The sequence below is a fragment of the Dermacentor albipictus genome, chromosome 3 (genome assembly GCF_038994185.2).
Source record: "Dermacentor albipictus isolate Rhodes 1998 colony chromosome 3, USDA_Dalb.pri_finalv2, whole genome shotgun sequence".
NCBI classification, from domain to species: domain Eukaryota; kingdom Metazoa; phylum Arthropoda; class Arachnida; order Ixodida; family Ixodidae; genus Dermacentor; species Dermacentor albipictus.
Genome location: NC_091823.1, coordinates 59,412,091 through 59,424,492, shown reverse-complemented (window position 1 = coordinate 59,424,492; position 12,402 = coordinate 59,412,091). Strand labels below are relative to the sequence as shown.

The following is a 12,402-nucleotide window of genomic DNA, read 5'->3' as shown; positions in this document are numbered from 1 at the left end:
AACATAAGAACCAATTCACTGTTTCCAGTCTCCTGCAAAATGAAAACATTTCGCAACCTAGTTTATTTCCGCCGAACTGATTTCCTTGACCCGGCTCCACTAACAAACATAGACACAGATGAACTGTGCCCCTTTCTCTCACTTATCATAGTTCTGATATTTCCACTTATCTTCACACTTCATCGTCTTCATCATCATATGTTCGCTGCTGGATGAAGACTTCTCCAAGTAGCATTCGATTACGCCTTTCTTGAGTCTATCGTCTTTATATGCAAACTATTCGTATGTTCGTCATGTAAATTTTTCGTTTGGCACCTTCATCTGCGTTTCTCTTTCCTTGGCACCCATTCAGTTATTTTAATTTATCTTCTCTTCGCACTGATCGATGCGACCAAGCCTACTTGTTTTTCAACTAGAATATCACATACACACGATTTGCTCTCATCTATGCCACGGTCTTCCTGTCCCTTAATGTCGCATATATTATATACCAATTAAATTGCTCATTGCGCTGTCCTTAGTCTTTTTTTTCGTCATCTTCTTTTCACATCTACACCACTTCGAAAGAAGAAACCGGTTTCATTGATACAGAAGGAGTAAGAGAGAAATGCGGTAGTTTTCACGTTCTGCACTGACGATGAGTGCTCACTAATTTGATGGGTGTTGCTTGCTGTCTCACAGGGATTTCGTAATCTGCAAGGATGGTTTCAATGTGAGTGTAACGTGCGAGGAAGCACGTGCAGCATTACCGAAAACGTAGAATACAGCTGGCCAGCCGCCGAGAAACGTCGACGCCGCAAGGAACCCCGAGAAGGTGAGCGCAGCCATGGCACCAACGTGGGCTCCGGCGTGAACCAGGGCAGTGGCAGTGGAGCGCTCGAACTTGGGAGACCATTGCGCCAGCATCGAGTGCATCGCTGGGTATGTAACACCCTGGATAAACAAAGCGAAACTTGGTTGGCAGATGTAATGGACGGACCTAAATGAAGAAGTTAATTAAATAAAGAAAAAAAGCCCCTGTTGACAAAACAAAACAAGTCGCAGTATGCGTTAGGGTCAACGTACATTACACTTCTTTCTTTTTGATCCCGCTTGTTGCAATAGATGACGTACTCAAATTGAAGCTTGTGAAGTGCTTGTACAGTGTTCAGTGAGAGACAAGGAATAATGGCTACGCGTAAGCAAAGCGGAAAGCACCTTCAAGTAATTAGAATCTATGGGAAGAAAGGAACCGGATATTCGTATGAATAGCAGGGTGATTGGCTCGGCGTGTTAGGCACTGGCATGCCGCTCATCGCTGAGGAAAGACCCATGTCGAGCACCAACGTGAAAGAGATGTGAAGGTTACGATATATGAGATTATCAATGGCGATGCCTGTGCGACTGTTATAGAACCTTGCAAGATGTTACAGGAGGGCTTACATGTGCATCGCGTGCAACGAAGGCACTTTTAGTCTCTATCCTGGTAACTGGCCCCGACAAGACATTGCAATCACCTTCTGCTGTACGTACTTGCGCAGGTCGTGTACCACGCATGAGTGGCGACTCATTTCATTCATTACTCCTGTTGTTTGAGCTGCAAGCTAAACGTTTATGACCAGTCAAACACCAGCAGCAGTCATTAAAGAACACCTATCTTTATTTTCATCCGGGACCCAATGGTTACAACAACCCTGTATGTAGTTCTTGAACGACAAAGGAGCGTATTAGGTATTACAATATGTTAGCCCACTGTATACGGTAACATAATAGCAAATGGAAGGTCAGAGTTAACGACTTGTAAAACGCGCGCTCAAAATGCGCGCAGTCAATAAAATCTAAACCGAAATCGTGAAATAAATATTTTCGGTAACAATGTTACACGCATGAACGATAAATTATTTCTAGCCACTCCTCAACACTATGCGTCGAAAATATACTTTTAGCGCAAGACACAGGCTACAGCGCGCACCCGCCTATAGTTGCAGCTGCAACAGATAGAATTTCGGCGATTTGTTTACCAAGCAACACACGAGTATACGTTGCTTAATCTGATCCCTCTCACGCAGTCCTGTAATTAAATACGTACTCTCACATTTTCACATTTAGCCATTTCAACATGATTGCCAGGGATGCATTGAAGAAGAGTCGACATCCTGGCCACTTGCAGTAGCGGATGCAGCAGCAAGTGAAAAGACAAATAGAGGTTCAATGCTCGAGCGGAAGTCCTCAGGCCCGCTTTGTTACAGCAATCGAGAATGCAGCAGAGAACGGCTGGCTGAAATACTACCTATGAGGCTTGCTGAAGTTCATGCTGGCATAAAGAGCCGATACTGGATATTTGTGTCAGACAGTGGCCGTATCGAGGTCACACTGAGAAAAGTGTACTACGCGAAACCGGATATGTGCCGGCTGTTTCACGACAGTTTTATATTTGAAAGAGAAAAAAGAAAAAAAAGAAATAGAAGGCTGTTTTCATGAAAGCGGCACATGAAGCCGCAGCCGCTTTGCTAGAATTATGGCTCTTCGAATTACATGGCTGAGTGGCAGCTTTTTACGAAGTCGCTGACATATTCGACGCGGGACACCCGAGAAGTTTGTGCACCTCTTCGAACGGTAGCTGCTGCATTATTTCGAGTTTCTGAAGCTTCTGTATCCTCCTTTCTGAAGAGTAGGGGGGAGCTATATGCTCCTTTCGGTGGCCGTTGCCAGCCTGCTCCTCGCTTTTCCCTTCATGCTATGTGTAGATATGTTTTCAAAGCAAATAATAATAATAATAATAATAATAATAATAATAATAATAATAATAATAATAATAATAATAATAATAATAATAATAATAATAATAATAATAATAAGCTCATGCACAAGGATGCACACAAAGAAAGAACCGGGGACGGCGACTCTCATGTTTTGCACTGGTATGCCAGCGTTTGCACCTATTTTTCTTAGGCTTCAAAGAATGAATTGTACCAACCACTTCTTTGTTAATATTACCGCCTAGAATCTGACGTCTACATTGTTTACTTTTCAACCTGGCTAAAATCAATGCATTCAAACCGTTTGTGTGTGTGTGTGTCTATCACAGTTTTGCTGTATACGTGTCGCTTTCTTCCGTAGTATATATATAAGTCGTCAACAGTGGCTCTGAGAACCGCAAGTTCCGATCTCGTTAACGCTGAGGAGTGAGTGAACTTGAATCTAATCGATGCCGATATCGATGATATGACCACCACACCGGACGAGCTGTTTGCAGTAACCGAGCGATCTCTATATACATGCACGCAATCAGAGTATGGATGATTCTCTATAGCAGTAAGCGTATGTGAAATGCCTTTATGTCTGTGCGTGCGTGCGTGCGTACATGATGCATTCAGCGCAAATGCTTATTAGTTTACATAACACCATGCGATTTCATTACAAGACTAAATGCATACTTAAGTAATTTAACCCCACAATTCAATATTTCGTGAACATAACAAGGAATGCCACGATATTTTAAATCGATGAATTGTTGTACCAGTAAAAGAACCTGGCCACAAGCCTTTCGGGAGCATACAGACGCTACTGTGGCTATACGAAAAGAAAATTCGATACAGGCTGCGAGAAATATTCATATAAAACTGGGCCTGGAACATAATAACGCGTTCGACTACCGCCTACCGTTACTGCTATTGCCGCTGTTCAGTGTACCCACCACGTGTTCCTGCTTGTCCGTGCTGCCAATTACATAAATGAAGGTGCCGCTTGGTAGGCTAGTTGACGAGAGCAGTAATGGCATGCGAAATACGCTATATTTAGAGAAAAATGAAGAAAGAATTAAGCCGCGGTTTCACCCCAAAGGTGAAGCATCGATTGCGATAGCAAACTTGTGGACAGCTATACTAAGTAAGGATAGTAGCTTTATCGGCCGTGCTAACTTGCAAGATATACATGCTAACTAAATTAACAAGAATGGTGTCGTGCGCGTTCAAGAAAAAAATGAACACGTCTCACTCGATGACCGCAGAAACTCGCTGTCAAAACGCCGCGACAAAGTGCGTCTGCAGCAGCGAGCGAATTCACCTCCGAGCTGCGTCTCGCATCAACGCGAGCTAAGCCGCGAAAGCACAGCGCACGGCACACCCTGTCCCGCTCGCAGCTGGCTTTCAACAAGCCTTATTTTGTTATAGCGCAAGCTTGACAAGGACAAAAGAAGGCACATCAGACACACACAGCGCTACTTTCAACAACAGGTTTATTTCTCGTTCTCGTCGCTATATATACACCCTCGACCCGTCATACACCACGTGTAACATTTTTGGAAAAATAAACAAAAGATATAAACTGGGAAGCACACGTAGGCAGTTTTTTTATTCACATATTCCCGGTTCCCAGTTTATATCTTTTGTTTATTTTTCCAAAAATGTTACACGTGGTGTATGACGGGTCGAGGGTGTATATATAGCGACGAGAACGAGAAATAAACCTGTTGTTGAAAGTAGCGCTGTGTGTGTCTGATGTGCCTTCTTTTGTCCTTGTCAAGCTTGCGCTATAACAAAATAAGATATGCCGTACCAACAAGCCCCTATTGCTATCCTCATCGATTTCAACAAGCAGCGACTCAGGTGGGCGCTGGCGAGCGGCCGGGCCGCCCGGAGTAGAACGCGTCCGCCTCACTTCCCTACCCTCGCCCGGAGCGTTGCGCGCGACAGAAGGCGGCGCGCTCTCTCCCCGCTTTCCTGACTTGCGTGCACCATGCTGAGCCGTGAACGCAGTCTCACCCCCGCACGCTTTCACTCGCACATGAAGCATACGACTTTATCGCCCTTGGACTTTATAGGGAACATTATGGCGACGGCAGGAATGCGCTTCGAGCGTCCATAGAATTGCTTTCGAAACACCAAGTGACAAGCCAGGTAAAACCTTGGATGTACTGCCCTCGAGCTGTGCACACCTGCTCGTGAACATTCCTGCCTAGCCACGTGTCCGCGCATGCGTGGTTGTGTGTGCCTGTGCAGCTGCCGTGCCAAAGTCATGCATGCAATGAGGAAAGTTCCCTGCAGAACAAGGATAACGGAAACAGAGAGTACCCGTATGAAGCGTCATGCCATGTACAGGCGGCAACAAACAGTAACACGATAACGTCGGCGCGCAGCCTCGAGTGTTGTGAGGTGGAAAACCGTTCCGCAATGAATTATTTCGCCCCACGCGTGCGAGGCTGGGTGGGCTGCGACTTACATGCTTCTGTCTCAGACCAACTACAGGGTGTCCCACATAGCTTGAGCCAAGAATTTAAAAAAAAAATGAAAGGCGCGTTGGAAGTGAACAGAACCAAACGCATACTATTCGCAATAGCGTATGGTAACTCAGACATTTTTTTTCCCCAAACCTCACTAATTATTTAAGTTGATTTACCCAACTTTTTAATTATTGGCTGAGGACCGCAAGTATGATACGCAGATTTGAAGAGCACCTTCAGAAACCACCGATCAAGTTGTTTCATTTACGCTAAGTCTCACGTAGTCTTTTTTTTTTCCGCGTTGCAAAGAAAGCTCGCGAACTATGAAAAAAGCCACGTGACGGAGCGTTTGCGCAGTGGTAAAGTGCTGCTTTCAAGCGCGCGTTCGGAGATCAAGGTCGGCTGCATCATGACTGGCGATAAGGAAGCGGCAGGATGTTCTTTATCTCATCGGCAGCGCTCAGCCAGCAGCCTGCATTTTCTCCGTCATCCGACGGGACCCAACCTTGTTACCGAACGCACGCTTGAAAGCAGCACGATACCACTTCGCAAGCAATCCGGCACGTGCTTTTTTTTTCCATATTTCGCGGGCTTTCTTTGCAACCCAGAAAAAAGGACTACGTGAGATGTATTGTAATGGAAACAACTCGATCGGTGGTTTTTGAAGGTGTTCTACAAATCTGAGTATCATACTTGGGGTCCTCAGCCAATAATTAGAAAGTTGGGTAATTACACTTAATTAATTAGTTATGGGAAAAACAAAAATTGTCTCAGTTACTATAGGCTATTGCGAATAGTATGCAGTAGGTTCAATGCGCTTCCGACGCGTCTTTCATTTTTAAATATTGGCTCAAGTTATGTGGGACACCCTTTATATCTACATACAAATTATTCTGGCTAACATGTACCAAATTAAATGAATAAAGAGTTGCCCTCTAAGCGGATAAAATTAAAAGTTCGAAACCAGATACTGTAAGCCGCCACTTAAAGAAACAGATGACGAGCATTTTTTGCGTTCTCCTGAGTTAATGAAATGATAATGATTAATTCCCTTTTAGTGATTCCGCTTACGGCCAATGCGTTAATACGAGCTTTCGGTTTTTTTACGCTTGGAAATATCAGTTCCACTTGACGACACCGACGTATCTTTTGCGTGTGTCTTTTTTGCTCGTTTAAAATGAAAATTGGAGGACGCTTAAGCTTCACCTTCAAGAGTGGAACGCGATAGTCTTATCGCACCCCGTTCGCACCGCCCACTCATTCGCTTGGCTTGCTCTCGAGTCCCACAAAGACATAACGATCTACGCAAGCCAAACGTCGTGATCGGCACGAAAAGTCGGGCCGCGACGTGTCATGAAGGCGGACGCGATCATGGAGCTGACGCCTCGATGGGATCGTCCTCTATCTCACTTGGGAGCACCCCACAGACGCATGACTCTTCGCCAGCAGCACGGCACACATCGCAAGGGATGCTTTCTTACCAGACGCGCTACGGCGCAGCGATCACGTCAGAAGTGTCCCGCATCGGACGCTGCATCTAGGAATCGGGCTGTGAGCGGAAAGAGGAGCCGCGTCGCCTAAACACGGGGGTTCGAGTGACGCACACTGGAAGTTGGAAGGGGAGGGAGCGAGAAAACTTATTAAACGCAAGTGTATACTGGGGCATCCTCGCACCGGTCCCCGCACGGCCCCAATGCGCTCAAACGAGACGAAGGGAGAAGCGGGTGAGTGGCGCGCCACCTGTCGGGGCAGCGCCATACATTGTGAGGACGGGGTCTTCTGTGTTTGCCGCAAGATGGCTATGCGTGTGTGCCAAGCGCGGAAGAAATGTAGCGGAAACCTACTTCGCTACTCGTTTAACTGCGACTTCAGTAATTTACATGCTCATAATTGTCGATATACACCACAGAATAACTTTCTACGGCACGTTTCTAAGGCAACAAAGCATTCACTAGAGGCTCTTGTGTCCCGTTTTGAACCATCGAACTGAGTGGTAACGTCTCCGTCCCACACTCCGGAGACTCTGGTTCGATCCCCACCAAACCCATTTTGCAAGTTGTTCTTATTTATAAAATTGCCTTCCAGGATTTTTCGCTCACAACCAACGCCGCCGACGCCGACGACACCGGCTTTTCTGCGACACGAGGTCCTTAACGCTGTCGCTTTATTATAGCGCGACATCTTAATGGGCCTACACGGCCTCCCCCTTGCGCTGCAGCAATGTGCTGTCAAACGGGACGCGGACGTGTTCTGCCAATTTATTGGGCCGTTGTCACCCTTAAAGATTGAGTACACACCGGCTTTATTTGTGGTGACTACAATATCCGTGGCTCTGGTTGCGTTCGCTTGACGCGGAAAATTGATAGCTTGCGCAGTTGTTCTTTATCACTTGGCTTTCGCGGTTTGCTTATGACAGACACAAAGCATAGCGTGCTCGAACTATAGGCTTGAGTCTAGGTGCTATAGCACGAATTTAGCGGCCACGCCAACATAAACATCAGCGACTGTTCAAGGAATTAACGACAATATGCTGAGATTGGCTTCGTCGCCAGTAACGCAACTAGACGTTGTGTTCCCGCCTTGTGCTGAGCACCAAGATGTGCCATGCGTGTCCGCAGGTGTACGTACTGTCGTGTGATTGCAGTACATACCGTCATTTTCACCCTATAGTTGGACGTCACGCGATTAGCCAGGCGAATATCGCCAGCTTTTCATTTAAGAGACACTAAATGTAAACACTGGATCATTTAAGAAGGAGGAAGTATTCTTGACGACCTATAATTTTGCAGATATCGCGGTATTAGGTAGAATATTGGAACAAAAAAATTACGGTCCCAGTGACAGTTTTGAATTTCGCGCTAAAACCCCACTGCCGGTACAGCAGCGTGACGTGACGGATTGCAACCTATTTCTTTTCTTTTTTCGCATTTCGGCCGTTGGGGTTCAGTAAATGTTCTTGAAACTTCCTTAGTTGAGCCCATGATTGTTTTAAAATACAATGTTGTCCATTTTTATCAATAAATATTTAACTAGGCTCGAGCAGACGGCGTCAGAATCCGTGGCCTCATGGCGCACTGGTGCGGGAACTTCAAGACTCTGTCATCACTCGTCTTTCGTTTTTGCGTCTTTTCTGGCTTGCCGAGCGTCTTCTCCCGGTAAGAGTGGCTTTTGTGGTATTGCGGAAGGGTAATTTTCTAAGCTCAAATATTTTTTTTCTCTTTCCTAGTCCCTTTAAAATCAACATCTCTGTTTCCCATATAGCATGCCACGGAAGAGGAAACTGCTGCGTCAAATGACGGATATCCGTACAAACTCAGCAGGCGAAGTGAAGGCTGGGGCGGGGAGTAAGTTCCACGTGTACTAATTAAGCTCATCGCTTATATACGCTGCTTCTCGCAACGCCTCCTAGGTAAAATAAATCGGCGACACCACACTAATGGTCTGACAGCCAATTCACTCAAAGTCATGTGAGCAGCGCCACGCTGATGACGTTTCCGCTTCCTTCACCGCTCGTGCCGAAATGGAAGCCTGAGGCCACTGGCGCGACTCCGCTGTTCCGAGCGTTCAGGCCTTTCGTCATATATGGGACTTTGCTCTGCAAAAGGGTGTGACGTTGGGCTAGTTCGTTCATCCTAAAACGCACGTAAAAAGCGCCAAAGAAAGGCAAGGACTAGGGCAAGGAAAACGCCAGTCGAGGGTTCATCATGGGGTGGTTTCCTTGTCCACTTTCTCGTTCCTAGCCCTGTTCCCACATCTTTTAAGAGTCGTTCCTTCTTGTCCCAAAGACACGATCACGGCACTCCAAGCAATGCTGCAAAAGTTTGCATCGCCAAGCGCCAGCTCTATCTTTCCGGGGACAAGTCTCGAGACGAGCACGCCATCCGTGCCGCCAATGGCAACGACACGCGGCCGCAGCGTTCTCTATACTACCTCCGAATCTCGTCCGAATAGGGGGGGAAAAATCGATGACGCTGCGTGAACGGGCGGCCACTCACTTCTCCGAGTCCCTGGAGAACGCGGATGGCAATGAGGGCGCCGTAGTGGGCCCTCGACGCCACGGGGATGGCGAGCGTGAGCACCGCGGTGAAGAACACGCCCAGCCCGAACATCCACCTGGCGCCCAGGACCTCGGCGATGCGGCCGCCGGGCAGTTGCGTGATCACGTAGCCGTAGAAGAAGGAACCGAGGATGATGCCCTGCGTGTAGCTGTCCCACTCGAACTCGCCCGTCTCCTGCGAGACAAACGATGCTCTCGGTCGGAGACAGAAGCTGCATCAAGTGTCGATTTCGAAATTCAGCGGGGGAGAAAATTTGCAAATTTTCTAGCTCTTCTGTAGTCGGCTAATATTTCTGTGCACATTGCATGCTAATTCAGTGACTTCGGTACAGGTACGGCTTCTATTGTATATTATGCCAGCCTATGAAGCAGAAAACTTGTTCTGAATACTAAGAATTGCTCGCAGCACCCATCTACATGTATTATATACGAGTTTCTGAATGCATGATAGTAAAAGGAAAGTTGACCGTGACAGAAAAAATGCAATAATGCTGATAAAATGCATTAATGCCCACGATTTCACAGGCCTAGTGGAATTGAATGTATCTTGTAGCACGAGTCCTCAGCTCGTGTGCAATCTATATATATATGCACTGAAATTGCTGCCCTTCCAATGGTCCCCAAACTTACCGGCTTCTGGTCTTCCGTCTTGTTCGAGTACACGTCAGTCGCGTTAGCGTAACTGTAGTGGCATTCCGATTGGTTGTGATACTTGTCTCCCGAGTCGACACTTTTCACCATGGCCACGAGAGCGACGCTGAGGTTGACACGTAAGGAATACACATTCATCAGACCGAGAAATCCCATAAGAACGAAAACGTGTCGGCATGGAATGAAATCTGGAAAGTCGTAGAAAGAAATAAAGTGTCATAGTTAGAACAGTGCACTATTCTAATCGTATCAAATATGAGTCTTTGAAAATAAAATTAAAGGATTGAAATTTTGAACACTTAAGTGGTTGACAAGAAAATTAAATAAACAATGAAAATAAATAACAAGAGAGAACTGCAGGGGAAAACAGGGCATATCGTTCACAACACGCAATGAAAAGGAAGTCCTGAGACACATATCATTAAAACGAAGCAACTAAACAAGTAATGCACGCAGGAAGTAGGCTTCGTTTAAGTAAGCTTACTGATATCTATTACTAAAGCCACCGAGACAATGTGGAAACCTACGCGCCGAATTCCTAACTCTTGCGTGCATCCAGAGAACTAATTTGCCTAGTGTTTAGAACTTGTTGGGCTTCTTCAGAAAACTGGAAAAAGAAGGGAAGAAATGCACGCTGCATAAGTCATAATATTTCCCCTGCAGGCACCAATAAAGTGAGGCGTGCTTATATTACTTCAAATTATGTAAAAAAAAGAATAAGATGTGTCAGGTTGGCTTCGTGATTTCGTTCTTGTGTAAAATGGAAAACTGCTCAATCACACCACATTTTTAAAAATCAGGATATCGCTTGTAAAGGTTGCTGACAGGTCATAGCATAAAAAAAAGCAAAGAAAAGGAGCGAAATAGAGAGATGGAGACGAAGGAGGGAAGGCAGGGAGGGGTTAACCATTGTCAGATTGAACGTACTTGCAACTATCTAGGTTAGGCGAAGCTTTAGTCAAACGGTGCTCATTAGTTTCAATAAAACTAGCAGCGATGCGTACACTTGTGTTTACTTTCATCCTATGCAGCGTGCAACCTCATGCAATGTTTGCCTTTAACGACAGCAAAGGTAATAACTTGAATGTCGTGCAAATTTTTATGTTTAGGCACTGCATTGACCGCAAGCTATGTCGAAATGAAAACACTAAATCAGGCGTAACACACAGTGTAAGGCGTCTACGCAGCCATGTCACGATTATATAGGTGACGTAGATTATGCTTGTTGATTCTTGTGACGACAAACCTGTGCACTAAGAAGTACGACACCTATCTCGCTACACATTGTACTCGGTCACATTCTCTAAATACGAAGTAAACACTGATGCTTGTGTCAGCCCATTCACAGGGCAGTTCTCACCTCCCCTCGTCTTTTATGTCCCCTCTTCCTTTATTTCAGCTTAAAGTAGCAAACTGAGAGTAATCCCGGTTACACTTCTTGACTCTCCTTCGTACTTTTTCTTTGTGCCTCATAAACCACTAAAAAAGAAAATGGTTGGGAAGATACCGGTGCAAGGCAAACGGTAGCCATACTTTCAATTAAGCTGTTTATGAGTGACTGCAAGGAAGTCTGATCATTTAATTTTTTCTGTCGCAGCTTTCTCTTCGATTGAGACGTCGACTTTCACAGTGAGTTTGCCGGAGTTGAAAGACTTTCGAGTGAAACGTCGTCACCTTACTTACTTGCACAAGCGCTTACACTTACACAATAGCGAAGAACGGCATCTTAATTGTTCAAAATTGCCATCTGGAAATCCACTGCAACGCCACAGAAGCCATTCAGTCCGCCAGAAGGTTGTCGGTAACATTTAGGCCCTCGGAGCCTTCGTTATGATGGGAGCAGAACTGAACGTTGAAAAACTCCAGTCGATCGAGATTGACCCGGCATTTTCCACTATATTTCTCGTTCTTCAGAGTCCACGTGCAGTTCTTGCGGCATGGTGGTCGAGGTAAGCTCACTTTCTTCGTTACCTTAGCCTCGTTCACGTTCATCCCACGTGTGTAGGCATTTTTCATCGAGTGATGAAACATGCGACGTGCATTACCAGCCGCGGTGAATGTGTTGTGAACTATTTCGTCTACATCGGTTTACACTCGACGAAGAGCAACGGTGTCTGAGGATTTCCAACTTAATTTAAAAGTCTTGTCACTATCTGATCAGTTAAAGCGGCGACCAATACATAGGAGCACTCGTGCTCGCTCAACCCAGTGCAGCCCCGAAACATATAAGCCCCAATCGTTGGAATATTTGCGTCAGCCACCAGCAACGTTCTTACGCATTTCAAATCTATTATGCTATGTCTACGTTGGGCCTCCTGTATGAGACTGATGGCGCCGGTCACCACAGAGATGACTGCGATTGGTAAACAAACATCATACGTAATCTTTGTGCTTAAGCACAGTTTATTTGTCCTGCAAAGGGGTAATATCCAGCAGAAATCGCATAAACATCATGCAGCGGCTATTTGTGCGGACGCAATTACAGGATAACGGG

The 12,402-nt window shown here is 45.8% G+C and overlaps 1 protein-coding gene across 1 annotated transcript in view; it reads right to left on the bottom strand.

The window, feature by feature from the left end:
* Positions 1 to 12,402, bottom strand: part of LOC135898814 (uncharacterized) — a 104,607-nt gene that overhangs the window by 42,045 nt on the left and 50,160 nt on the right. Inside the window, exons 3-5 of the mRNA XM_065427982.1 lie at positions 9,888 to 10,096; positions 9,196 to 9,432; positions 750 to 933 (exon numbers count right to left, since the gene is read on the bottom strand). Of these exons, the coding sequence (XP_065284054.1) occupies positions 750 to 933; positions 9,196 to 9,432; positions 9,888 to 10,096 (630 nt within the window). The remainder of the gene's footprint in view (positions 1 to 749; positions 934 to 9,195; positions 9,433 to 9,887; positions 10,097 to 12,402) is intronic.